Source organism: Chanodichthys erythropterus, chromosome 3 (genome assembly GCF_024489055.1).
Source record: "Chanodichthys erythropterus isolate Z2021 chromosome 3, ASM2448905v1, whole genome shotgun sequence".
NCBI classification, from domain to species: domain Eukaryota; kingdom Metazoa; phylum Chordata; class Actinopteri; order Cypriniformes; family Xenocyprididae; genus Chanodichthys; species Chanodichthys erythropterus.
The window spans coordinates 72,877,812-72,903,221 of record NC_090223.1 but is presented as its reverse complement, the minus strand read 5'-3'; the positions used below and the strand labels follow the sequence as shown (position 1 = coordinate 72,903,221).

At 37.6% G+C, this 25,410-nt stretch overlaps 1 protein-coding gene across 1 annotated transcript in view; it reads right to left on the bottom strand.

Moving 5' to 3' along the window:
* Positions 1-529: 529 nt before the first annotated feature.
* LOC137006398 (zinc finger protein 271-like) overlaps positions 530-25,410 on the bottom strand; it is a 103,494-nt gene continuing 78,613 nt past the window's right edge. The window contains exon 3 of the mRNA XM_067367116.1: positions 530-1,603. Coding sequence (XP_067223217.1) covers positions 1,177-1,603 — 427 coding nt within the window. The 3' untranslated portion in view covers positions 530-1,176. The remainder of the gene's footprint in view (positions 1,604-25,410) is intronic.

Genomic DNA, 25,410 nt, shown 5'->3' with positions numbered 1-25,410 from the left:
ACCCCATAGGAGTCAGAGCCCACTCCACTAGAGGAATGGCTTCCTCTTTGGCCTGGTCCCAGTGGAGTTTCTATTAAGACATCTGTGAGGCGGCCGGCTGGTCCTCGCCGTCCACCATTGTCAGATTTTATAATTTGGATGTCCCGACTTTACTAGCTCGGGCCCTCTTGGTATGATACAGTGGCCTCTATCGAGCTCCACTTCATGCCACTCCGGGAGTTAACTTCCGTTTGCGAGATTAACTATGGGTTCGACGGCTCCGGCCTTCTCACTTGTCCACTGGTTCCCTCGCGGTATCCAAGACAAAAGACAAGTCCAGTCATTCCCTGCTGTGGCACGGCGCGGTTGAATTCCTTCCCCATACGCAGTACAAGTGAAGTATCGAAAGGGAACGTACTCGGTTACTAGCGTAACCTCGGTTCTCTGAGATACGGAACGAGTACTGTGATACATGCCGTGCCACAAGGCTGCGGCTTCAGTGTCGTCGCTTCAGTCGAATGACCTGAAATGCTATGGCGTAATGCCTGCTTATAGCTGTAGCCCTGCCCATTTAGACTGGCTTATTTGCGCGCTTTGTCGCCATAGGCCGCGCAGCTATGCCATGCCGTCATTGGTTCAACAACTTGTCTATGAGTGAACCAGTGACGATGCAGTTACACTGCGTTATTGAAAAAGGCTTCAGTAATGGGGAAAAAGGAGACCTTTCCCCATACGCAGTACTCGTTCCATATCTCAGGGAACCAAGGTTACGTTAGTTAGTAGTACGTTACATTTACACTCTACCCACAAAGAAATGGATCAACTTCTGTCAGCTTGTTGAACACATTTATTTATTCTGACATTTTCTACCATATGATGGCTGAAGCAGCAGCATGTGACACAGTTCTCATGATCAACATTGTAAACCGAATTCTACAAAACTGAAGTGAAAACACCAAATTATCATTCAATGGGATAGAATATATTCTTATCAATCACTCCTTCCCCTCCTGCCACATTTCGCGTGCAGCACTGACATCATGTGCAAACAACCTATAGAGAAGGCATAGGATGTAGCGTAAGCTTTGTGAACTGTGAGTTTCACACTTTTAACATGTAAGAGGCTGTTGTGTCAACCTTGATTTATTGCAATATAGAGCTGTTTTATTTTGATTTTAGAAAATAAACAATCAAAGCTTAAGGCTTTTCTCCAGTGTGAGTTCTCATGTGGTCTATAAGGTGTCCTTTTCGACTGAAACTCTTTCCACACTGTTGGCAGGTGTAAGGCTTTTCTCCAGTGTGAATTCTCATGTGGTCTATAAGGTGTCCTTTATGAATGAAACTCTTTCCACACTGTTGGCAGGTGAAAGGCTTTTCTCCAGTGTGAGTTCTCATGTGGTCTTTAAGGCTACTTTTATGACTGAAACTCTTTCCACATTGTTGGCAGGTGTAAGGCTTTTCTCCAGTATGAGTTCTCATGTGGTCTTTAAGGCTTCCTTTATGTCTGAAACTCTGTCCACATTGTTGGCAAGTGAAAGGTTTCTCTCCAGTGTGAATTTTCATGTGGACTTTAAGCATGTCTTTACGTGTGAAACTCTTTCCACACTGTTGGCAAGTGAAGGATCTCTCTCTAGTGTGAACTCTCAAATGGACTTGAAGGTTTCTATGTTGATCAAAAGTCTTTTCACACTGTTGGCAGGTGAAATAACTTTTAGTTCCAGTCTTTTGAGCTCCTTTTTGTAAGGAAATTTTTGTTGATTTTTTTTCACTCATTGAATGATGTTTTTTCTCTTCATCCCTTTCATTAAGTTCATGACTCGCCTCTCTCGGTGCCATCAGATCTAGGGCAAAAATAGACAAAAAAAATTTTAGAGATTTAAAGCATTAAAATTAACAACATTTATGATCTATACACTATCCTATCCTATGGATCAGGGATGGGCAGCTTTGGTACTGGAGGGCCACTCTTTTGCAGAGTTAAGTTTCATCCCTCATCAAATACACCTGCCTGTAATTTTCAAGCATTCCTGAAGATTTAAGGCTGATTTATACTTCTGCGTCGTGTGTACCCCGTAGGTACGCCGTAGGCTGTGAGTTCCACACGTAACCTAGGATGTAGCCTGACGTGCACCTCTTCAAAAATGGGGGGGGAGCGTCTCCAGGAACAGGTTTGGTCATTCCTGCTCTAGGTTCAACTCATCAGCTCTGATACTCTGATCTGAGACTGATGTATATTTCAAATAAATCTACAAAGTGTCCTTTTGAGGTACTTCAGGGCTGCAATCAAGTTCAGATTTTTATGCCCTTGCCTTGCTAACTTCCCTCCATCTTAAGGACTCAGAAGTACATCATTGTTTACTCTGAACCAACACTGGCAGAATCTGTCTAGCTACTTTAACCCTTGTGCAGTACACTCAAGGGGCTTGCACACCGGACACGTCTTTAAAATTTGAACGCATTGTTTTCTGAGTCATAGCTGGGCACTGTAGACAGGTGCCGAATGTCACCGCCGGTGTGCGTACACTCATAGAAAACAATGCGTTCGAATTTTAAAGTCGTGCTGCGCTGAGCTTCACGTCCAGTGTGCGAGCCCCTTCAGGGTCTTTGGGTTCTCCACAGACCCCAGGCAACAAAATTTAATTTTGTAACAAAATAATTGTTTTGTTTTTAAAAAAAAAAAAAATAATAAATGTAATTTTACTCTTTTTTATTTTTTTTTTACTCAACATTTGGAGGATAGTTTTTGGAGGATAGTGGAGCTCTGCAGCCATCTACTGGTAAAAGTGATAGTTTACTTTTAAAACTGCATTTTTCAAAAGATGGGCAAAAATCTTACACTAAAGCCGGGCACACATTTAAGCTGCGCACACACTTAACGATTGTGAGGCCAATTATGAATGTAAATTGATACTTATGAATGATCGCGCTCTAACGCGTCCAGTCGCGTTCAGTCTGCGATTACAGTCGGTGTTCAAATTCCATGTGTAAGTATATAAATCTGCTTCAGTAGCAGGAAACAATCGGTATGTGTGTTCAGTTAAATCTTAGAATGTTTCAGCTAATCGTTAGGTGTGTCCCCGGCTTTAACAACTATCTAAAACATTCTAAGACTGAGCTCAACATACAGTGATTGTTTCCTGCGGCTGAAGCCGATTTAAATACTTATACATAGAATTTAAATGCCGACTGTAATCGCAGACTGAACGCAACTGGCTCTGACTGGACGCGTTTGAGCGCGATCAGTCATAAGTGTCGATTTACATTCATAATCGACCTTACAATTGTTAAGTGTGTGCGTGGCTTAAACCATGTCAAATTATCCATGTTATCCTCATGAATGAAAGTTAGAAATGCGGGTCTTTTATAAAGTTAACGTTGTTTTTGTATAAAAATAAAAACTGCACAAATATGAAGTAAACTGACATTGCCCGTAATGATTACTGAGATGGCACATTCGGACGGGACTAAAATCACTGAAAAGCTCTGGTAATAATTACTTTACCCCACTACAACTAGGCTTCAGTCTGAGCGCTCTGATCATTTTGCGTGGTTTATTTGACATTGGCAGTTTATTTGATTAGGCAGTGTTGGGTAAGTTACTCAAAAAAAGTAATCCACTACAAATTACTACATTAAAATTGTAATTTGATTACATTCATGATTACTGAATGTAAAAAGTAATCAGATTACATAATTACTAATTACTTTGCATTCAAGTTACTTTGAAACCTACAAAAATACACCACAAACTGAAACTCATAGTTCTTTATGTAATTTAATATTGACTGAAAAATATTACAGAAGTATGAAAACAGCAACTTGACTTAAAAATATTTGTTAATCATCTCTAGGTAGCTTATTCATTCAAATGCAATCATAACAGTTGCCTGAGGCTCTCAACGACCACGTCATCTGTGAGCGTGAGATTCTAACAAACTAAAAACAACTTAGTAAAAATAAACTAATAAATATATGAAATATTGTATGTTTATTTTTGTTTGCAGTTTTTTATAGTATTTAATGATTATAAACACATATTAAGCATGACAAACCATACAATCGATTAAACCGAGGGGAACGCGGGTATGACATCATAGACAGGCGACTCCTCACACGTCCCGGACCCTTGGTTAAAATTGCAATTTTCTCACGATTTCCAAATAGTTGGAAACATTTGGGATATTGTAAGTACTCAAGTGAACAAAATATATAACACTGGCCTAGTGGTTTTTGGATATTTAACTGCAAAATTCTTATAACCCTTTAACCTTTAACCCTTCACAGATTTGAACGGTGTTACATCTATGTGGCCATAAATGTCCGAGTAGGCATAGCAAAAGACAAAGTGGAAACTTTAATAAGTAAATTCAAGTGATCGCGCCGGCGCCTCACGTACGCACAACATATATCGGTTTTAGCAACTTGACATTGCAGCGTGTTAATTGTAAAAATAACATACATTCAACCAAATATGTAAAAAGTTATAGTAGTATGTGTACAATAAAAGTGTTTAAATAATATAGTTTAGCCTCCAAATCGTAACTATGTAAACTTTTGGATTTGTGCCAAATTATAGGTTATAACGCCAGTTTCTGTTTCAGTTGAGCTTTAAATTAATTCGTTTTGGCTTAACATTTATTTATTTATTTTTTTCATAACTAAAATAGTAGTGGTGCCCCCCAAATATACAAATATACCCGTGCGACTTACGACTGGTTTTGTGGTCCAGGATTAGATTTAATGGAAACAGTGAATTTAAAGTGATGTAGTTACACATTACCACATTTACTCACTATAGTAATGAGTTAATAATGGTTAGACAAATATTCTCTAAAAAACGAACACTGCAAATGAATAAACTTCATATTTAGGCATTTATAACTGATGAAACATGATTAGTTAGTTTGTTAGTGTTTGTTGTTCTCGTTCATGTTCACTGTTTGAGCAGCACGTGTCGTGATTCACTGAATCATTTTATAAAAAGTATTTGATTCAATTGACTCGGAGTTTAAAAGTTCAGTTTCTCCATCATTAATCGCCAGAGATTGAACTCGTGTTCATGATAAACTGATTTATAATATATATAGAGAGAGAAATGAGACGCAGGATTACTGTTTCTCATCAGTGGATATGAGTTTTACTCACACAATTATCCTTCATTACACTTAGATAAAGAATCACAATGTTACATTAAATAGTAAATAAACTAATTTCACATCGTTTGTAAAAATATTAAAACCTTTAACTGTTTCTATAGATTTAAACAGATTAAATTCTTAAAACAAACCTTTCTTCAGCAGATGCAGGAGTTCGGCGCAGTCTTATGACGTCATGTCGTCACTCCAAAATAAAAGTCCTGTTCACACGCTGCATTGTTTACAATCACAGAAGTGCATTGACGGTTTTACCAGTTAATCTTTGTATTAAAATTAAAACAGTGAGAAACATGATACAAACAATCATGGTAAAAAAAGGTTGTATGAGTTCATAAAGCAGAGTTCATTCATGTGTCCGAATTGAAACACATTAAGTGTAGTTTAAGTTTGTATACAAATCAGTTAATTTTAACCTTCAGTATGAATGTGTAGTTTACAGCATTAGGGTCATTCTACGAAACGGGTGCCATTTGGGTCCGCAACATTTGGTCAGATGTTCGTTTTGACATAATATATGATCAAATGGTTTTTTTGAAGATTAGCATACTATTTTTAATTATTTTTCATTATTACATAGCCAATTTCACATGTCCATGTTAACCAACATGACATTTGCATCTAAAATATCACCAAATAAGTTATATATTTTTTTAAAACATATACTATTTTCAGGACTATATGTGTGTCCCTGTTTAAACAAAATATATTTATTCACAATAAACCTTATTTTTTTGTAAATATTTTATGATTTGTGCACGTCCCTCAGTTTGACTTACCACCCCGTCACACTAACTTGTTTTATCTATAAATAATGCTCTGTTCCTTTAAATGACACCACAAAGCCTAAGTGACATCATTTGAGCCTTATAGCCACCGGGAAAAAAAGAAGGCAACTATGAATATTTTTTTGCATTGTTTATTTTCATTTTCATGTTCTTTTTCATGTTAGGCAGGGCCCGTCAAGCTTACACTTACCACCCCGTCACGCACAATAGATAGGGGAAACTGTTTTTTATTATTTTTTTACATTATTAATACAAAGATAATTATAATTCAGATTGAATGCATGTATGCTAGGTGAGAAACTTGACCACATGGGAGATTTGTGGACATTTTGGGATGAAATTTACCACCCCGTCACATACCACCCCATCACAAAAACGTGACGGAGTGGTAAATTTCATCCCAAAATGTCCCCTGATAAAAATCATATTCTGGATTTTTTAAGGGTTCCCTTGGTAAAATGTGCATTCCAAGGGCTAAATATCATGTTATTTGTGCTCGCTTCAACCCGTGGACATGAAAAACAACCCGCGGCAACAGTGTAAAAGTAGCCTAGCCCCATTTTACAGGAAAAACACAGACTTGGCAACACTGTTTGGTTCATTAATTCACTCACTATATCACTCACACACTTTATACTCAGTTTGAATGTCTCCCTCCCCCAGTTTTTAAAGTTTAAAACCAGCAGATCATATAGAGAAACACTTTGTCCATACCACCCCGTCATAGGGTCATTTTGTTAAAGGTTCATGTTAAAGAAAATTAAATATTACATAAATTAATGTTGAATGATGTTCTTGTTGTGTGGACTGATCAGACAAATGTAACTTTATTTGTATTTTTTAAATTCAATTTTTCAGTACAAACAATGAGGCCATTGAAAGGTCAAATTCATGTTTCATGAATAAAAATCTAAAAATAAAAAAATATATTAAATTACAGACTTTCTATTGATGGTTTCCAAAAAAGGGACATATTTCTATTAGGAAAACATTAGATTTTAAAAATCTATTTCTTGTTTTACTGCTCCAATGGCGTACACATTGTCCATGACGGGGTGGTACAAGAATGGCTTCCTTGCCTGAATAAAAAGGATAATATTAATAAAGATTTTGTGCTTGAGGTGGGAAAATATGTTTTTTTGGAGGATTAACATATCTTTTAATTTGTAGGTTTGTTTAAAAAAAAGTTTGTTCATAATGAAAATTTTGAAAAATGCAAAGTGGAAATGGCACCCGTTTCGTAGAATGACTCATTAGTTGAGAGATTTTTTTTTTCTTGAGAAAATTTGCCATCTACTGTACCTGATATACAGTATATCCAAAATAACATTATTATTGAATCATTATTATTGATATTGAATCGAATTTCAAGTTAGTGAATTCAAATGCATAACTATGATGACAGATTAGCAGGAAATGGTGCAAAACAAAATCCAAACGGGACTTCACAGAATACTCAGTACAAAAAACTACACTACACCACTGCTTCTAAAGTTAACTTTTTTTGCCAACTAAATGTTCCTCAGTAAAGTTTTTACAGTGTTGAATTAACATTAGCTAATAAGGTGCTAATAAGCTGCAAATTTATTTTACTAGCTATGGCTAGTCACACTGTACTATGTCAATTTGCACAGGATGAAGATAAAATCAACAAGCATCTCTAATTTTTTTAAGAAGAAATGTAGCACAGGGGAGTGTAGGTCTGAGGAAGGTGAGAATACACTTGAAGATAATGTCCAAAATGAGGCAGAGCAGCAAGCCCGTGAGCAGGCAGAGTCTGTTACAGCGAGAAACAGATAGAATCAGTGATTCTTGGGCCAGCAGGTGAAGTTAAATAGACATGATTGTTTAGGTTACACTTGATAATGAAATGGATGCTAGAGTCAGCAGTATAATAACTTGACTGATGTTTATGATATTTAGTGACACTTTTGTCCAAAGTGACCTACAATGACATTAATAAGTAGGCCTATACCATGCACATTACACGGTGTGCAGAATTATTAGGCAAGTTGATTTTCTGATCATATTTTTTTTCCAAGTACATTTTACCAATTCCAATCCACATCAATCTTAATAACTACTATTAATATTGTTTTTAATCATTTATAAGTGACACATAATTGTTCATGAAGGCTGGAAATGAAAAACGCCTTTATATTCAGGTGTGCAGAATTATTAGGCAGGTTTTCTTTTACAGGCAAAATGAGCCAAAAAAGAGATTTAACTCAGACTGAAAAGTCAAAAATGATTAAATACTCATGAGAAAGACGCAATACTAATGCAATACTAGAAATTGCAAAGTTAAAGCATGACCATTGGACAGTGAAATGCTCATTGGGTCAGCGGGGTCATACAAAAACAGGTGGAGAAGAAAAGAATCATGTTAACTGCAAAATAATTAAGAATTAAGGTGAAGAATTAAGTGTGAAACCATCAGGAACCCTTTAGTCTCCAGCACCACCATTTTCCAGAACTGAAACCTACCTGGAGTCTCCAGAAGTGCGAGGTGTCAGGATCTCAGAGACTTAGATTAGCTAAAGAATCCTAAAAAATGACCCGCTCTTAATAAGAATCAAGTGTTATAAAATACATTAAGACTAGTTTTTATAGGCTTTATAGACAGACAGATTGAAAGTGACTCCTGAAGGACCAGCACCACATCCTCTTGTACCAATGTTTGAAGAATTCATCTTCCAAAATCTGGCAGTAAGTTTTAGAAGATCATTTTTAGTCCATCTCTGCAAGACGGACATTTCAGGATAAGAGATGGACTAAAGGTGAACTCCAACACCTTACTGCCAGATTTTGGAAGATGAATTGACACCTCACACTTCTGGAGACTCCAGGTAGGTTTCAGTACTGGGAAATGGTGGCGCTGGAGACTAAAGGGCTCCTGATTGTTTCACACTTAATTCTTCACCTTAATTCTTAATTCTTTTGCAGTTAACATGTGCCTTTTCTTCTCCACCTGTTTTTGTATGACCCCGCTGACCCATTGAGAGTTTTGCTGTCCATTGGTCATGCTTTAACTTTGCAATTTCTAGTATTGCATTAGTATTGTGTCCTTCTCATGAATATTTAATCATTTTTGACTTTTCAGTCTGAGTTAAATCTCTTTTTTGGCTCATTTTGCCTGTAAAAGAAAACCTGCCTAATAATTCTGCACACCTAAATATAAGGCGTTTTTCATTTCCAGCCTTCATGAACAATTATGTATCACTTATAAATGATTAAAAACAATATTAATAGTAGTTATTAAGATTGATGTGGATTGGAATTGGTAAAATGTACTTGGAAAAAAAATATGATCAGAAAATCAACTTGCCTAATAATTCTGCACACAGTGTAAAGTTAAAGGATTAGTTCACTTTTAAATTAACATTTCCTGATAATTTACTCATAATTTACCCCATGTCATCCAAGATGTCCATGTCTTTCTTTCTTCAGTCGAAAAGAAATTAAAGTTTTTGATGAAAACATTCCAGGATTTTTCTCCTTATAGTGGACTTGAATGGGCACCAAACGATTGAAGGTCAAAATTAGTTTTACTGCAGCTTCAAACTGTTCTGCACGATCCCAGATGAGAAATAAGGGTCTTATCTAGTGAAACAGTCACTCATTTTCTAAAAAAAAAATTGAAAATTATATAAGTTTTAATCTTAAATTCTCATCTTGAACTAGCTCTCTTCTTCTTCTCCTCTATTAGAATTCCAGCAGTGTAGACGCTGCTAAGCGTATTACTGCCCTCCACAGGCCAACGTTTGAACTAATTTTTATATGCAATATGCTAGTTCAATAGTATTTAACAATTAGTTCAAACGTTCTGAGCCTCTAGCCTGCGAGGAAAGAGACATCAACAAACACTATGTTCAGAGTTTCCGTCCAGCAAGACAGTGACGACATCTGCAACAAGGTTAAGCTCAGGAGAGCAAACCTTCACTTCAAGGTACCTTCATCTGTGTGTTCCAGATTGTTAAGGACCTTCTGCACCTACACCAGGGCCTCATCTGCGTGTTCCAGATTTTAGGACCCTTTGGTGCTCCAGGAGATCAGCATCACACAGAGCTTCGTGTTCAAGACTGTTGAAACAGATTCTGGCTCCTCTCCCCACTGCACTGTCACCCCGCACAACCAGTGGAAGACATCACCGTCATCGGACTCGACCACGTGGAATGTAAATATCACTTAACCAAACCTCTTTCCAGAGACCTTGGCATTGTTGTATTTTATCAGTATATAATTTCCTAATTCACATTAGATGTAATATAGCTGATGTTAGTTAATAAATAATCTTTCATTTATTTGTTTAGTGTATAATAAGGCTCTCCACCTTATTATTTTCAGAGAAACAGTTTATCTTTCCATAAGATAACGTAACTCTTCCATAGCCACACCCAACTTAATCACTTGTATTCTATGTATCTTATGTACTTTATTCTTTTATCATTCATGGTATTCATTTAGTAGTTGTGTTAGTTATTCTTGTTTATCTTTTTGTTAATAAAATTTATTTTTATTACACTTGTGTCTTCCTTGTGCTGATAATACAGAAGAGGTTCTACAAGTTAGCAATATCACCAATCTTTCAGAAAAATCAGCTGACCACTTTACATTAATTCTAAATGAATGAAAGCCCCTGTTGGGAGTGTTCTCATACCGCCAAGGTAAAACACCTTGACTGGTGCCCTGAACTAGGGAAAAAAGGGGAAGTGGTCATCTGATGTACTCATAATCACCCCTTAAGAGACGTGTGATCCTAAAATCACAACGTCAGCGGTGATGTGAGTACCAATCCCTACTTTACTTTGTGTCCTTTGATGGACAAAGTAAAAATCATTACATCACTATTAGCCGCATATTCAAGGTCAAATTCCACACTGCATTTTTGAGCCCTTGAAGGGCACTTTGAGAAAAGGACGCCATTAGTATTAGAATCCCTTTACTAAGGGCCTATTAGTGAAGGGTACATGCAATGGTCACTGAGAGGAAGTAATCTTATCATTTATGGTCATGTGACCCAGCGAATACTAGTGATTCATATTTAAACTGAAATGACAGGAGAGTTGGGGTGTGACAGTATGGGATTTTTTCAGACTGGTTGTATTTTTGAAAGCTTCTGACAACAACAGGGCCGGCACAGTGTTTGACCAGTTTGTTTAAGCCACAGCTAGGTTTGGGGTTCCATCTCGAGTTAGATGTGACCACAGAGGAGAAAACAATACAGTTTGTTTGTTTATGAACATCTATCGTGGATCTGAGAGAGGAAGTGCCATCCGTGGTAGAAGTGTGCACAACCAAAGAATTGAGAGACTTTGGGGAGATCTTTGGCGGGGCATGACTAATGTGTACCACCAGCTTTTCTCTGTTCTCTAGAGTGATGGAGTCATTGACTGTACCAACGAGCTACACATGTGGGCACTGCATCATGTGTACATTCCCCGGATTAACCGGGACTTGGAGGTTTTCAGGGAACAGTGGAACAATCATGGATTGCGCACTGCTGGTCACCACACACCATATCAGATGTTTGTCAGAGGATGTCTTCAGAGTCAAACACCATCACTCACTGCCATGACAGATTTTTGGGGACACACCTGCGCAAGATGGTGCAATTCCTGCCGTGGATTGGCAGGAAGTTGTTACAGTTCCTGCTTACCAATTCAGTCCATCTCAGACACAGATGCAACAACTGCAGGATGTGGACATTCTTGCAGGACCTGTTGGTAGTCCAGCTATTGATGCACAGCAAACCATAATTAATATTCTGCATCAGTAGCTTCCTGTTGATTTGGTTCTATTGTGATAGAGCTGTTCAATGATTTATCATGTCCAAAATAAGAAGTCTGTGTTTACATAATATATGTACGGTGCACCGGACATGACATGCAGGAAAAAAATAGTATGCTAAATTGTGCGCACAATTTACTAATTTGTTCCTTCGATTTACTAATATGTGCACACGGTTTACTATTTCGTAACCCTAACTGTAACAAGTTGGTAACTTGTGCTCACGTTTTAGTAAATCAAGAGAATGAATAATTAAATTGTGTGCAATTTAATTCTTTTTTTTTTTATCTCTTTAAGATAGGACATTTCTGTAATTTAATCCCTGTGAAGCATCATGTTGTTAATCAAAAACAGATTAAATTTTTAAATTTGCATTGATCAAGAAGCACATCTGTACCCTGTATCCTGTTCCCTAATCAAATGTTTTTAATGTTAGAAAACTTCAGGTGTGTAGAATAGTTTTACAGCTAGAATGCCTACTAATGTGCAAAAAGGGGCAATCTTATCTTGATAAAAATATTTTTCATAAAACTATATTCTAATATTATAATAATAATATATTATTATAATAACATTATAATAATATTTATAACAATGTTTTCTAGGTTTCTTGCCACTGGGGACTCATTCAGGACCATAGCGTTCAGCTACAGGGCTTTTTTTTTTACAATGCCCCTTTTTATAATGATATTTTCTTTGGACTACACAAGAAAAGGAAGAAAATTACAAAAGAGAAAAAAATGGGTCTTTAAATGTGGTGGGGGTAGACTACTTCTGCTGCTGTCAGTAAAGTTCTTATACATGACCTGAAAGTCTTAAATATTTAAATGTCATTTTTAAGTACTTTACGACTTTAAATTCATTTATTGGTAATATCGCCTGCATGTTTGTCTGATGAGTGCATAATTAGCTCCACCTGCTGGTGATAGCTGTGAGCACAAGAAAAGCTCACATTGTTTTCCAAAGATTACACTGTCTGTCTTATGCTGTGTTCACACCAAACGCGAATTGAGCGTCTGGCGCGAATGATTTCAATGTTAAGTCAATGTAAAGACGCGTTTACGCGCGTCTGGAGGTCTCGCGGCGCGAATGAGGCGTTTAGCGTGGTGCGGAAGACGTGAATTCGCCTCATGGTGCCCAATGGTGCTTTTTGTGCATTTACGCGTTTGACACGAATTCGCATCTGACGCCCGAGTTGAAAAATTTGAACTTTGGCATAAATTCGTGCCGCGTTAACCAATCAGGAGCCTGCTTGCTGCTGTGGCGGCAGGCCCGCCCGGAGTCACTCATTCAAAATGGAGGAATGACTGATATTAATAGGTGAGCAGTCACCCAGAGATTTATGACACAAGTTCATACTTCTATAGAGACAGGAATAAAAAGGACCTCGCTTGGAAGAGTGTCGGTGCAGGAGATTGGGCAACCTGGTAAGTTGTAAATAAACGTGTAGGTGACTCAAAAGTGAACTGTGTATCGACCCGCGGCCTTCCCGCCGTTTTTTACAACTATTCCCCCTACAGCTACTTTTCGCTAACAAGATAATGTGTTTATTCAGAGAACGTGTGCAGTAAAAAATGGAAAAGCCTCAGGGACACGTACCTGAAGGAGAAGAGGAAGGAGATGAAGAAGAGGAGTGGGTCAGCAGCAGGGTCAGTGAAGAAGTGGAAGTACTCACAGATCCTGGGATTCCTCAAGCCCTTCGTCACCCCATGGGAGACCACCAGTAACATGGTGGGGGTCGAGGCCCAGATCATAGAGTACAACCACCCCAGGGACCAGGGAGAGGGAGAGGCAGAAGCAGGGGATACGGAAACAGGTGAGTTTTCCAATTAAGCCAATTTACAAGGCATATATGCTGTCATTGTGTACAGATGAAGAGTATAATGTATTCTCTCTATGACTATTGTTACCAACGTGTTGTATTAACATATAGTATTGTCTTGACAGAGCCTACAGATAATGAAGAGGCTGATCCGAGATCCCCTGCCGCTTCTCCTGTCTCCCCAGTCCCTGGTCCTTCACCCCCTGCTGCTGCACCCACAGGTGTGTGAAGGCAATAGTACAAACAATATCTGAACATGTTACGTGCAGAAAACTCCAGTACAGTATCCACTCATAGCTCTAACATTCACATAAAGTCCAAACAATTTGTGAATTAGTCCCTTTACTAATAATCAATTCTATTGCAATGTATGCCACCAATCATCTGCATACATACTTTTTAACTACTGTTCCTTTACATGTTTATCTTCCTAATGTTTATATGTCTGAAGTATAACTTTAATTAAGTAAAATATATTAAAGCAAGTTCAAAACAATTTCACACTTGTATTTAAGCACTGGCTATGTATGTCACTCACTCCCAATATCTAGACAATTTTGTTATTTCAATTATCATCTTTCTGTCTTCTCATTGGACTTTGTGTTGTATTTTTGATTTCACAGGCCAACAGAGGAGGAGAGGCACCAGGCGTCCCCGTGATGGTCCGTCGGAGGTGGAGCAGACGCTGCTTGAGCTCCTGATGCGTCCTCCACCTCCACCACCACCACGACCACCACAGTCTGCCGACGAACACTTCCTCCTCAGCCTTCTGCCTTTTCTGCAAAGCATGCCGCCTCACACTAAAGAAATTATAAAATTTCAAATGTACAAATTGGCGATGGAAAACGGCACCGTTGTGCTAAATTTGGAACAACTGGACCCCCACAGCCCACAGTAGGCTTTAAAAAAAATGAGGCAGCAGGCTCTGCAGGAAACGCAGAATGCCCTCCTTCCTCTTCTCCTACATTTTGTTCCCTGAGGCTCTTCCACGTTCCAAGCGAGGTCCTTCTTATTTCTGTCACTGTATGTAAATAGTTTGTACATGTTGTATTTTTTTAAGATTATATTCAAATTATTTTATGTTTGGCCTGAATAAATTATTTTGAAATATGACTAAATGCCTGGTGTGGTTCTAATGCACAACAAAGCAAGTGTTTTATCACATAAAAACTTGATTTCAATATATGACACATATTCATTTTGTATGCTATTTATTCCATATCTAAATCTTGATTATATGAAACATGTATTTTAATGTAAAGACAACCAACATACTTTAGTGTGTCTGGACAGTGTTGTGTGAGGAAAACAAAGAAATCACGGGACAGGTTAATTACTTTTGGAGGTTGGCTCCATTTATCATCAAAACAAAAAAAATGACAGATTATTTTACAGTAATAACCTGAACAAAGAAACGACACAGACCTATAGAATTAATATACATCAAATGAGGAATGACCTTGTTCAGCTATTGTAACTATTAATGTTTTTATCATTTTACTTGCTTTTATCATTTTACCTTATATACTAACGTGGAAAACCTACCATTTGAAAAAGTTAATGACTCAGGGTCTAAAATTATTAAATGTGCATTGTTGTGGTGGACCTGACAGCCTGGAACTGGGCCAGCAGGAGTAGAGCAGACAGATAGACCAGACACAGTGCAGCCATGACCTGCAAACAGAGAGGAGGCAGAACAAAACAACATACAAACCAATAATCTTACATAGAACATATTGCATTTAATCTTAAAGGTGCCCTTGATTCAAAAATTGAATTTACCTCGGCATAGTTGAATAACAAGAGTTCAGTACATGGAAAAGACATACAGTGAGTCTCAAACTCCATTGTTTCCTCCTTCTTATATAAATCTCATTTGTTTAAACGACCTCCGAAGAACAGGCGAATCTCAACATAACACCGACTGTTACGTAACAGCCGGGGGCTCCGCCCCCAATATTTGCATATGCCATTGCCAGCTCATATTCAAGCCATTAGAAAGGGCAGAACATCTGGATGTGCACAGCAGAATCAACAGACTAGGTAAGCAAGCAATAGCAAAAAAGGGCAGATGGAGCAATAATAACTGACATGATCCATGATATCATGATATTTTTAGTGATATTTGTAAATTGTCTTTCTAAATGTTTCGTCCCCAGTGGCAAGAAACCTTGAAAACATTGTTATAAATATTATTATAATAATATATTATTATTAGAATATTATTATAAGTACACTGCAATAGTACCACTTTAATGAATTTAAAGGAAGCCTAAATCACAAATTAACAAGGATTAAAATGTGACTGAAAAAGGTCTAAACCAGGACAAAAGTAGGACTCAATCAGGTCTAAACCACGATTATACCAGAACAAAATCAGGTTTAAATAAAATTAAATCAGGACTTAAAATACAAAGACCTACTGAGTATCACTAGAAAGAGTACCAACAGTGGTATCCGTAGTTTGAGAAACATTGATAGCATAATGTGTTTTAGCATACTGTATTTAATATATATATAATATACTGCATTTAAAATACATACACATTTACTAACCGAAAACAGATGGACTGGCGCTCCGCAGCTGGGATAGAGCGCCTGTAGTTGGTGTCCTGGAGGGTGATCCTCGCTCCGACGCGGGACAACAGGTCATCAAATTGGGCGCGAGAGAGGCGGAAGTACCGCTGAAAGCGGCCGTCATCCAGGCGCAGCTCCTGGAGCAAATGATGATACTCGCCAAACTGGGAACGCCTCCGGAGGGTCTGGTGGACCCAAGTACGGCGACGCTGACCCCTACGCCGCTGTTCTGCTCTCCAGAGCAAATACAAAGCGGTAGCTCTCTCGATGAACGCATGATCAACATCAGCCATCTTGCAAACAGACAAGCGCCTAGCACTTGCCCCTCCCACAAGAAGCGGATTTCGCCTCTGACGCGTGTCAATTTCGCTTCAAACGGTTGTTTTTTACGCGAGTCTATTTCGCTCTAGACGCGTGAATGCATTCAAAATGTTCAAGCGGCAAACTAGACGCGGTAGACGCGAATTTGACGCTCTATTCGCGTTTGGTGTGAACGCAGCATTATACTGTTTGTCCTTTTATATTTACTGCACACTATTACTTCTACAAACTTAAACTTTTCTTCTACATTTCAATTACAATACAATTAACTATTTCTGTAAGTATTTTTCTCAGAGAATATCTTAATGCTCATGATTGTTGATGTAAATGTTATGAAATGTTTTTATATTTCAAATTCATCTTTAAAAGGTGAAGACCCAAATTTATGTATGTTTTTTAAGATTCCCTTATCTGTCAAACATATTTTATTAGATTGTCCTGGACTTAACACAAGCTTAACTTTCCTGATCATCTTTCAAAAGTTTGTCACAGCAATTTTTTTAACACATTTTGTAATTGATTACATGTTCCTATAAACTCATTATGGTCCGCTGTGGCATTGCTAAAGGGAAGACAGCCAACGTTCAACCACAGGATGACACCACGTGTCTCTCAGCTGTTGACGTCATCTGTGGTACCAGCTGAGGACGATGATGACGACAGCATTGCATCCTCTCCCTTTGAGCAAATCACTGGTGTTGTGTTGGACCATAGATATTTAGCAACAAACTTTGGGTGCCTAACTGACAAAGCGCTTGTTTACATTGTGGGATTTGTAGTTGGGCAAGTCATGAGAAAACTTGCATGTAATGAACGTGGTAGTAGTTTGGTAGCTTTGACCATACCATCTTTTGGTGATACATACCATCTGCTTACTCTCAGAAACAACGGAGGCCTAGTAATACCAAGTCAAGGTACCGTTAAAGTGATTCACTCGGCTGAGCACTGCATCTGACGGGCTCTGAGGACATATTTGGTCTTCGTGATCACATTGTTGAGACTCAAGATGGCATAGACAACCACCACTTTTGGTGGGTTCTGTATGAATGTGACTTTAGTACATACTTATTTAATGTGGCAAAATTATTGTGGGACAGGAATAAAGAAAAGATTGAATGGTCTTTGGCACCTCAACTATCCAACTTTCACATTATGTTCCTCTCAAATGTGTGATTTGCTTCCACCTGCAAATTGCTTTGTGTATCATATCTAATAAACCAATACAATATAAATGTTTAAATTAACATGTATATAGTCACACCATTGTAGCAATTTTGCATGCAGTAGGCTAAGGTAAGTAGCGATAGTTCATTCGAAGTTTACTCAAGTCGAAAAATGTGACTAATAAACTTAGGCCTACAAGCACTATGCATTATATTTTTAAAAACTGGATTATCTTAATATCAAAACCTTAAATTTTCTCTGGACTCAATGATACATACATGTCTGACCATTGGAACAAACCAAAATATAACTCGAAAATCGCATTTAAGATGATTTATGGTGATTTTATTTCCGTTAGACCTTTGACTACATTGACGCTGATGCATTAAAGAGGAGGGGATCCCTTGTTCCAAGATGGCGGCTCTATTGATGCATTCGTGCCAATGAACTGCCAAAGCGACATCTAGTGTATATATCTATGTAAGAAACTTCATGGGTACCGATGGATGTACGCCAAATGCAGAGAGAAGGGTCTGCGTGTGAGAAAAGAGGATGTGCGCTTGGTGCTGAAGGAGCTGGGCCCTACAGGAGATTCAGTGAGGAGAGCCAGACGTCTCAGACAGCGCAGCTTCTTTGCTAAGGGACCCAACTTCATTTGGCCTCAAACAATAAGTTAAAAACATATGGCATTTGTATCAATGGTTGCATTGACGGCTTTTCAAGGAAGATTATCTGGCTTAATTTGGAAGCAAGGTTATCTTTCCCTCACAACCAAAAACACACTTCTTTGGTGACATTGTTGATTTTGTGGTCTAAAAACAAAGTGATAAATCTTTCTCAAGCAAGTACTGTGCAGCGCTGCCAAACGAAGCACGTTGATGGCCGTGCTCTTGCTCTCTCGCTCTAGTCGATGTGTGTGCACGCGCTCTTCCAGGAGAAGTGCCCGTACAAGAAATTCCGAGCTTTCTGATGTCACACAGCCCCATACTTGGAAAAAAAAGACTGCGAAATTTATGAGGATTTGGAAAAATATTTTTGGCAAAGAAATACTTACGTCCAACTTGTGTTTTGAAACTTTGGCCATGTTTAGCATGAGAATCCACCTCTTTAACAGTGTAAATAAGTCAGAAGGTGTAAAATTGGATACCCCCCGCCCCGGCTTTCAGTAAATTACACTTATTGACCATCAATGTGCGGTGAGTTTGAAAATAGAATTTAACTAGATAAAAATGTTGAACACAGGAATAAATTTTTACTGCTTTTTATTTAGAAAAAATCTGAAAAGTAATGGACGAAAGAATCTAACACTTCAAACTTCAAAAATGAACTATAATACATCTATACAAGGCTTTTTTGTCACACTGGGTTGCAGAGTTTACACTCAGGAGCCTTTTCTTTCTCCAGGTGTTTTTTGATAATTCAATCCAGTCACTCTCTGAAGCAGTTCCTATCTAATCGCAAGCATAGGCCCACATCACACTCCTGGCACTTCCATGGGGTGCTCTTTTTGCATCGTACGAAACGACACCGACCCATGCTGGCGTTCTTCGATGGGTCCTGAATGCCACTCACAGGAACAGATAGATGATCGCATCGCCATCCAGGGGAACGCCTGTGAGCTGAGCAGCCAGCAGCTCCTGAAAGGTTTGCCGTGTCATGGGCTTGTTCTGATGGATGGCACACAACTCTGTGTGTAAAATCTTGAGCTCATAATGTAATAACAAGTTTTACATTATGAGAAATGTATTATATTATAAACTCATCAAAAACATGTCATATTTTCATAATTGTAATAGCTTTTAAAACATAATTAGTATTCCCTTACAGTACATTTTTAAAAATCTAAATAGTCTTAAACTACCTGCAAAATTCAACATTTAAATATTCATGCAATTATTATTATTCTCATATTTTATTAAACATAATGCACTCATATTCCTTTACAGTAAATTTAAAAAATCTAAATCCAGTCTAAACCTGTCTAAAAATCCACCAGATTAATATCACTTACATTATGAGTTGCTACACCTCCTCAAGGTCTGAATATGCAGACTCCAGGTCTGAAGAGTCCTGCTCAGCCTCCTCCCTATAGTGTCACCAAAAATAAACTCAATCGCCTCCTCTTTTGTATACCCTGTTTTTGTCCATTTTTTAATAATGTTTTGTAATCGAAAACTCTGTAAACTTTTCAAATTCTTCCTTCCTGCTCTCCCTGAAAAGTTGTCATTTGCTGACGGAAAGCGTAAAATTACCGTAATAAACCGTATATTGGCGTAAAGCGCATGTTGTCTACTGTCAGGAGCACTATTTTGATATTTAGAATTATTTTGCTAGTGCAAACGGTTAAAGAGTTACGGTATTGTAATATTGTGGGTGTTCTCGGGGCTTATAGCTTTCCTAAGATAACTTTAGGAACATATAAATAAAACCCTCGGACACTGACGAGATCTTCTTTTTATCCTCTCCTTCTTTTTAGTCCCTTTTTTCTCTGTGCAAATGTAATTCACATTAGCTTTTAAGAATAATGACACAAATGTTGGGAAAGTGATAATGCGGAACAGGGGTGTGTTTCCCAAAAGCATCATCAATCTGGAAAAAAGCAAAATAACTGTGAAAAACGAGATTTAGTCCTCAGATGCCATGTCTGGAATTTCTAGCAAAAAAATCTAGCATTAATTTGATGTCAGACGGATTCATATAAAGTTATTACTCACCACCTGTGCGACATTTTTCACCAACTTGGCTGCTGAACGACAGGTTTGCAACAATGGGCCTGTATACAATGTTTAAAATTTTAGTATCCAGATATAAATTAAACGGCACATTTAGAGTAGGCCTACTGAGAGTTCAGGCCGATGTTTAGAGTTCAGGGTTAGCAGATGGCCGATATGTGCTGCCGATTTTTTTGGCCAATATCACTTAGTTTTCCCCTTCATTTGCATGCTAAATTGTCACAATAATAATAAGCACAACATTTCTAAACTTAGCATCATTTATTGAACACTGACATCTCTCCAATCTTAATTTTGTGCACTGCACTGTATTAAAATAAAATATTTATCCAAAGTTAACCGAACAAATCAATAAACTGACCAAGTATTAAATATATAAAACAGGTAATATTAAAAAAAAAACTGCCAATCATATACATAAAAGTTTTAGAGCATTTATTAAGTAGAATTTTTCAAGTTTGTAGGAACATAAATGTAAACTTTAATAAATACAACTTTATAAATAAAAATCAATTAAACTGAAAAATATAAAAAATAAAAATATATAAAAAATAAATAATAGTAGTGCTGCAAACACACTAGCAACCAGCAGCATTTGTGTTTGGTATAAATGACACAGAACATCTAAAGTGCATTCTAACTTTCTGCATTTTTATATAAAACAAAGTCCTCAAGTAACCAACTTAAAAAAACTTAAAGGTTTTCGTGCACTTGACTTAGCAGCATTAAAAAAATTTAGCAAATCCCCTCATTTTTGAGTGAAGGAAATTTTGTAAACATTACAGAACAATATAAAAAGGAATGTGCTTTACTTTTAACTCAAGTGCAGTCCCTGAGTCTTCCTCACTCTACCTATCTTTCACTGAAAATTTTCAGTACTCCCAGTTTAAGGACGGCAGGTTGTCATGCAGGAAACACAACTGTTCTGCATGTTCTCCTGTGAGGCGGCTCCTCTTGTTGTCATAAATATTCCCAATCTCACTAAATACCCTCTCGCTGGGAACAGAGGAGTTTGGTGGACAGAGGAATTTCCTTGCCGGTGGTGCAAGAAGGTGTAGGCGGGATGTATTCTGTTTCCACCATTCCAGTGGCTGACCAGTCTGTCTGTCAATCAATGGCTCACGGAGGTACTGATCCAGCTGCTCAGAGATGTGATGCTCATCATCACTCTCCTGAGTAGGAGTTTCATGAGGCCCCAAGATGTTTGCATACATTTGTTCAAGAACACTGGAGGGACCAGGTAATTCTTCATCTTCCACCCTTCTCTGTTTCGGATCTGATCCTTGGTCTTCAGTGGTGGCTGTTTTCAGTTGCTCGGACACAATGGCATGCTCTTCTTTTATCCATTGCAAAAAAAGACATGACCCTTATAACGAGGGTCCAGCAGTGTCGCTAGCACCAAAAATTTTGGCTGATGAACATGTTGCTGCTGCACTCCCCAGTGTGGGACCCAGACATGGTCTTGGCATTTAGGACAACTTGTTTCCTTTCCTAGTTGTCGTCAATGAAGTGACATGTTAGGCTCATCAGTGCTTCAGTGTCCCCAGACCAACAGTCTGTTGTGAAAGATAAAAAAGGGCCAGCATCCTCTGCGATCAGTGCTTTTACTTTCTTCTCAACTTTTGCAACGATACCATCTAGGATGTCTGTGCGGTAGTGCTTCTCAGTTTTTAGGTTGTATCTGGGCTCCATTGCAGCCACTAGCCTCCGAAAACCAATACCTGAGACAAATGTAAATGGCTGATTGTCTGTGGCAATCATTTCCGTAACTGAAATGTTCTGAATTTTATGATGTTATGATCTTGTGGTGTTTTTCTTTTTACCTTTTTCAGCGCCCAAGCTCACCAGTCCATTGCAGATATTGCACCTGCCCGTGGATGTGCCTGACTTTAAATCGGCGCTACCAAACATGGATATCGGCTGATGCCGATATATTAAAAAATGACAAATATCGGCCCGATATATCAGCCGACATATATATCGGTCGACCTCTAGTATTGACATAGTATTGATAATCTCAAAACAAAATTGCCATTATTGCTTACCATTTTAAATGCCTGTGCAGGGCAAATTTCAGCACCATTGAAATAAGGTCTTCCACATCAGTTGCCTTTAAAGACCTATAAGTCTTTTGTGTTGCTCCTAGAAGAATAATATAGAAGGTTGATTATGTTAAAATTGGTGTTAGATTTGAGGTATGGTATTATTTAAAATACAGTATTTTGCAACCATAACAATGTGTATTTTATTTACATATATACATATATTTATTAAGTGCAAAATGCAAAACAATAGCCAGTTGTGGTAAAAAAACTTGTCTATAATTATATCACAGATAATTAAGTCTTTGAAAGCTAGTTTGCCTTTTTTCTCTTTCAAACTGTAGGCACTCAAGACGTCGTTTATTGCAACCTTGTGTTACACTTTTAAAAAGGATGTGATGTCCGTTCTTGGGGCAACACATTTAATTTCTGTTAAAACATGAAAAAGACAGGTTCACAAGGAGCACTTTCCGTTGCATTTGCACTCATCACGTACTGAATACTATTTCTATTCTGTTAGTCAGTTACTGATGCATAGTACGACGCTTGGGTGCCCCCTGCTGGCGAAGCTGAGTTTAACAAGATCCATTTTAAGCAAAACACAGTGCAATCCAGTAATGCAAATTAATTTCAAACTAATTTTCTTTGTTCCCAGACAACAGTTATTAATGAGTTAAAAATTTGAAGGGTGCATTTTTTTTATCTGTCTTTTTTAAATACTCAGGGCTACACTTGCGCAACATTTTGTGCACGGCTGCCCCTATAGATTTGTTACTCCGAGGGATTGAAGCAGTTCATCTGTTAGAAAACAAACAAAAAAGTCATAATTAAACAACACGTTTATTTAGAATTTTGTCATTATGATAGCAGCTGAAAGAATATTTTGTTTGTTTGAATGGAAACTGCTAAATCCATGGCCGACGTGTTGAAAGTTTATAAATGAGGAAGGGAGAAAAACAGAAGTGCACTCATCTCCATTGTTAAGAATGATTATTTCTTTAGATGCATTTGCACAGGCACTCAGTTTGATCAGTCTTGCTGGTCACAATGTTCGCATAACACTGAGAAACAAACAAAAGACAGCTTTAGACCTGGCTCACTGAGAATGATCTCTTCCAACCCTGATTTAAAGCAAATGCACATCCGACACCATAATATGTAGTTGTTATGGCTGTTCATCTCATATTATAGCTGTATATGCTTGCAGCAGACTTGGAGAAAGATTAGCTTTGTCTATGACATCTTGAGCCACCCTTTTAAATGTAACTAATCAGTTTGACTTGCATCTCTTTTGCATCAGTCCAGTGGTATGATACTGAATTACTCTAATTGTTACCCTCTTTTTATGTTTTTCAGCTGAAAACAGTGTCTCTCTGGAGGATATTCTTGTTTTCTTCACTGGATGTGACAGCATTCCAGCTCTGGGTTCCTCTCCAGAAAAAATTCTTCGCATACCAATTCATGCAGTATACACTGCTTTCAAAGCTGACATTTTTTCCATACGCAATTCACCAGGATTTGGAAGAGCGTGAGAGGTAATATAGTTGAGGGCTTGTAGAACTTTAGTGAAAAAAACATTTCTCTTTAATTTATGCTGATGCTGTTTCATTTTGTTATTATCTGATACCAAAATTCAGTATTTACCGTAACAAACACATGAAGAAATATACAGAAAAAAGTTATTTGTTACATTTAAGGATATATTTAAACTCATAGTGTTGTGTTCCCGTCTTCCAGCCTGAACAAACATGTTGCTCTATTCCATTGCTAGGGCAGATTAAAGCTTTAGTCATGTTGATTTTGTTTTCTTTTTTAGTTATTTCATTTTGTTACACCCGATACCAAATTTTAGTGTTTACTGTAACAAACACACAAAGAAATATATAGTAAGAAGAAATGTAAGTTCTTTGTTACATTTGAAAATATATTTCAAGCCGTGGTTTTGTGTTCCAGTCCTCCAACCTGCTATGGCATATTGTTCCTTCTCTATAGGCTGGTGTATGGCCTTATAACAAATAAATTATTCTGTGTTCATACTTTTTATGTACTGGCTTATTGCATTTTTGTGTCTACAGTATGTGCACTATAAATGTCTTTTTTTTTTTTTTTTTTTTTTTATAATACAATATTCCCTACATATATGGTGATAACATTCAATGATTAATCATGAATAAGTGTATTTTTAGTGTTTATACATGTGACCTAGGGACTCCTCTTGTCCATTGTTTTACTTCAAAGTGAAAGAAGATTAAACTAGTCGTGTCAAATGTCATTTGAACTAATCGGTTGACTCACTCATTCATTAAGACAGTGACTTGCTGCCACCTACTGGCAGTTTAGTTTCATATTTAAGGTACATTTTAATTAAAAACTTAAAATTAGAAATAATTCCATATTTAAATATTGAGTTAAATTTATGTAGACAGATTGTAAATGCTGTGTAAATATATTAATGCCACTTCTCATTCTGTGTCACCTCTGTATTGCAAAGATGGATTTTGTTGATAATGATTTCATTAGATTGGTAACAGCCATAATGTATAGGCTACTAGACTAGTATAAACTTTAAAAAGCCTTAAATTTGACTTTAAAAAATGTGCAGCAACCCAGAAAGAGAAAAACTAAATAAACAAAGTAAAAATTATTACTTCCATTTGATGTATTGCCATTGTTGTGATTTTTAGGCTTCCCTGGCTGATTCTTTTTGGGAGCAGATGTATCCTCTCCAGGCTTTGAAACTGTAGGTTCCTCTTTTGTATCCGTTTCTGTGACTGCAGTTGCTCGTCCCATTGCTGTTGTGCCATGACTTTTGGCCTTTTTTTAGGACCTGGTATCAGTGGTGGGACAGAAAAGAACTTGGACTGTCCCAGCTTAGAAGAACCAGTCTTTTCCTCTTTTTTGGCCCATGATTCCTCAGCGAATCTGATGTCCTTTAAATTCAGGGGGGTTTGAAAAGTTTTTGAGAAAAGCCACGGTGCATTATATGTTCCATGTATCTTCTTTGCAGAGAAGCATACATTTTACGGACAAAGTTGCCCGGAC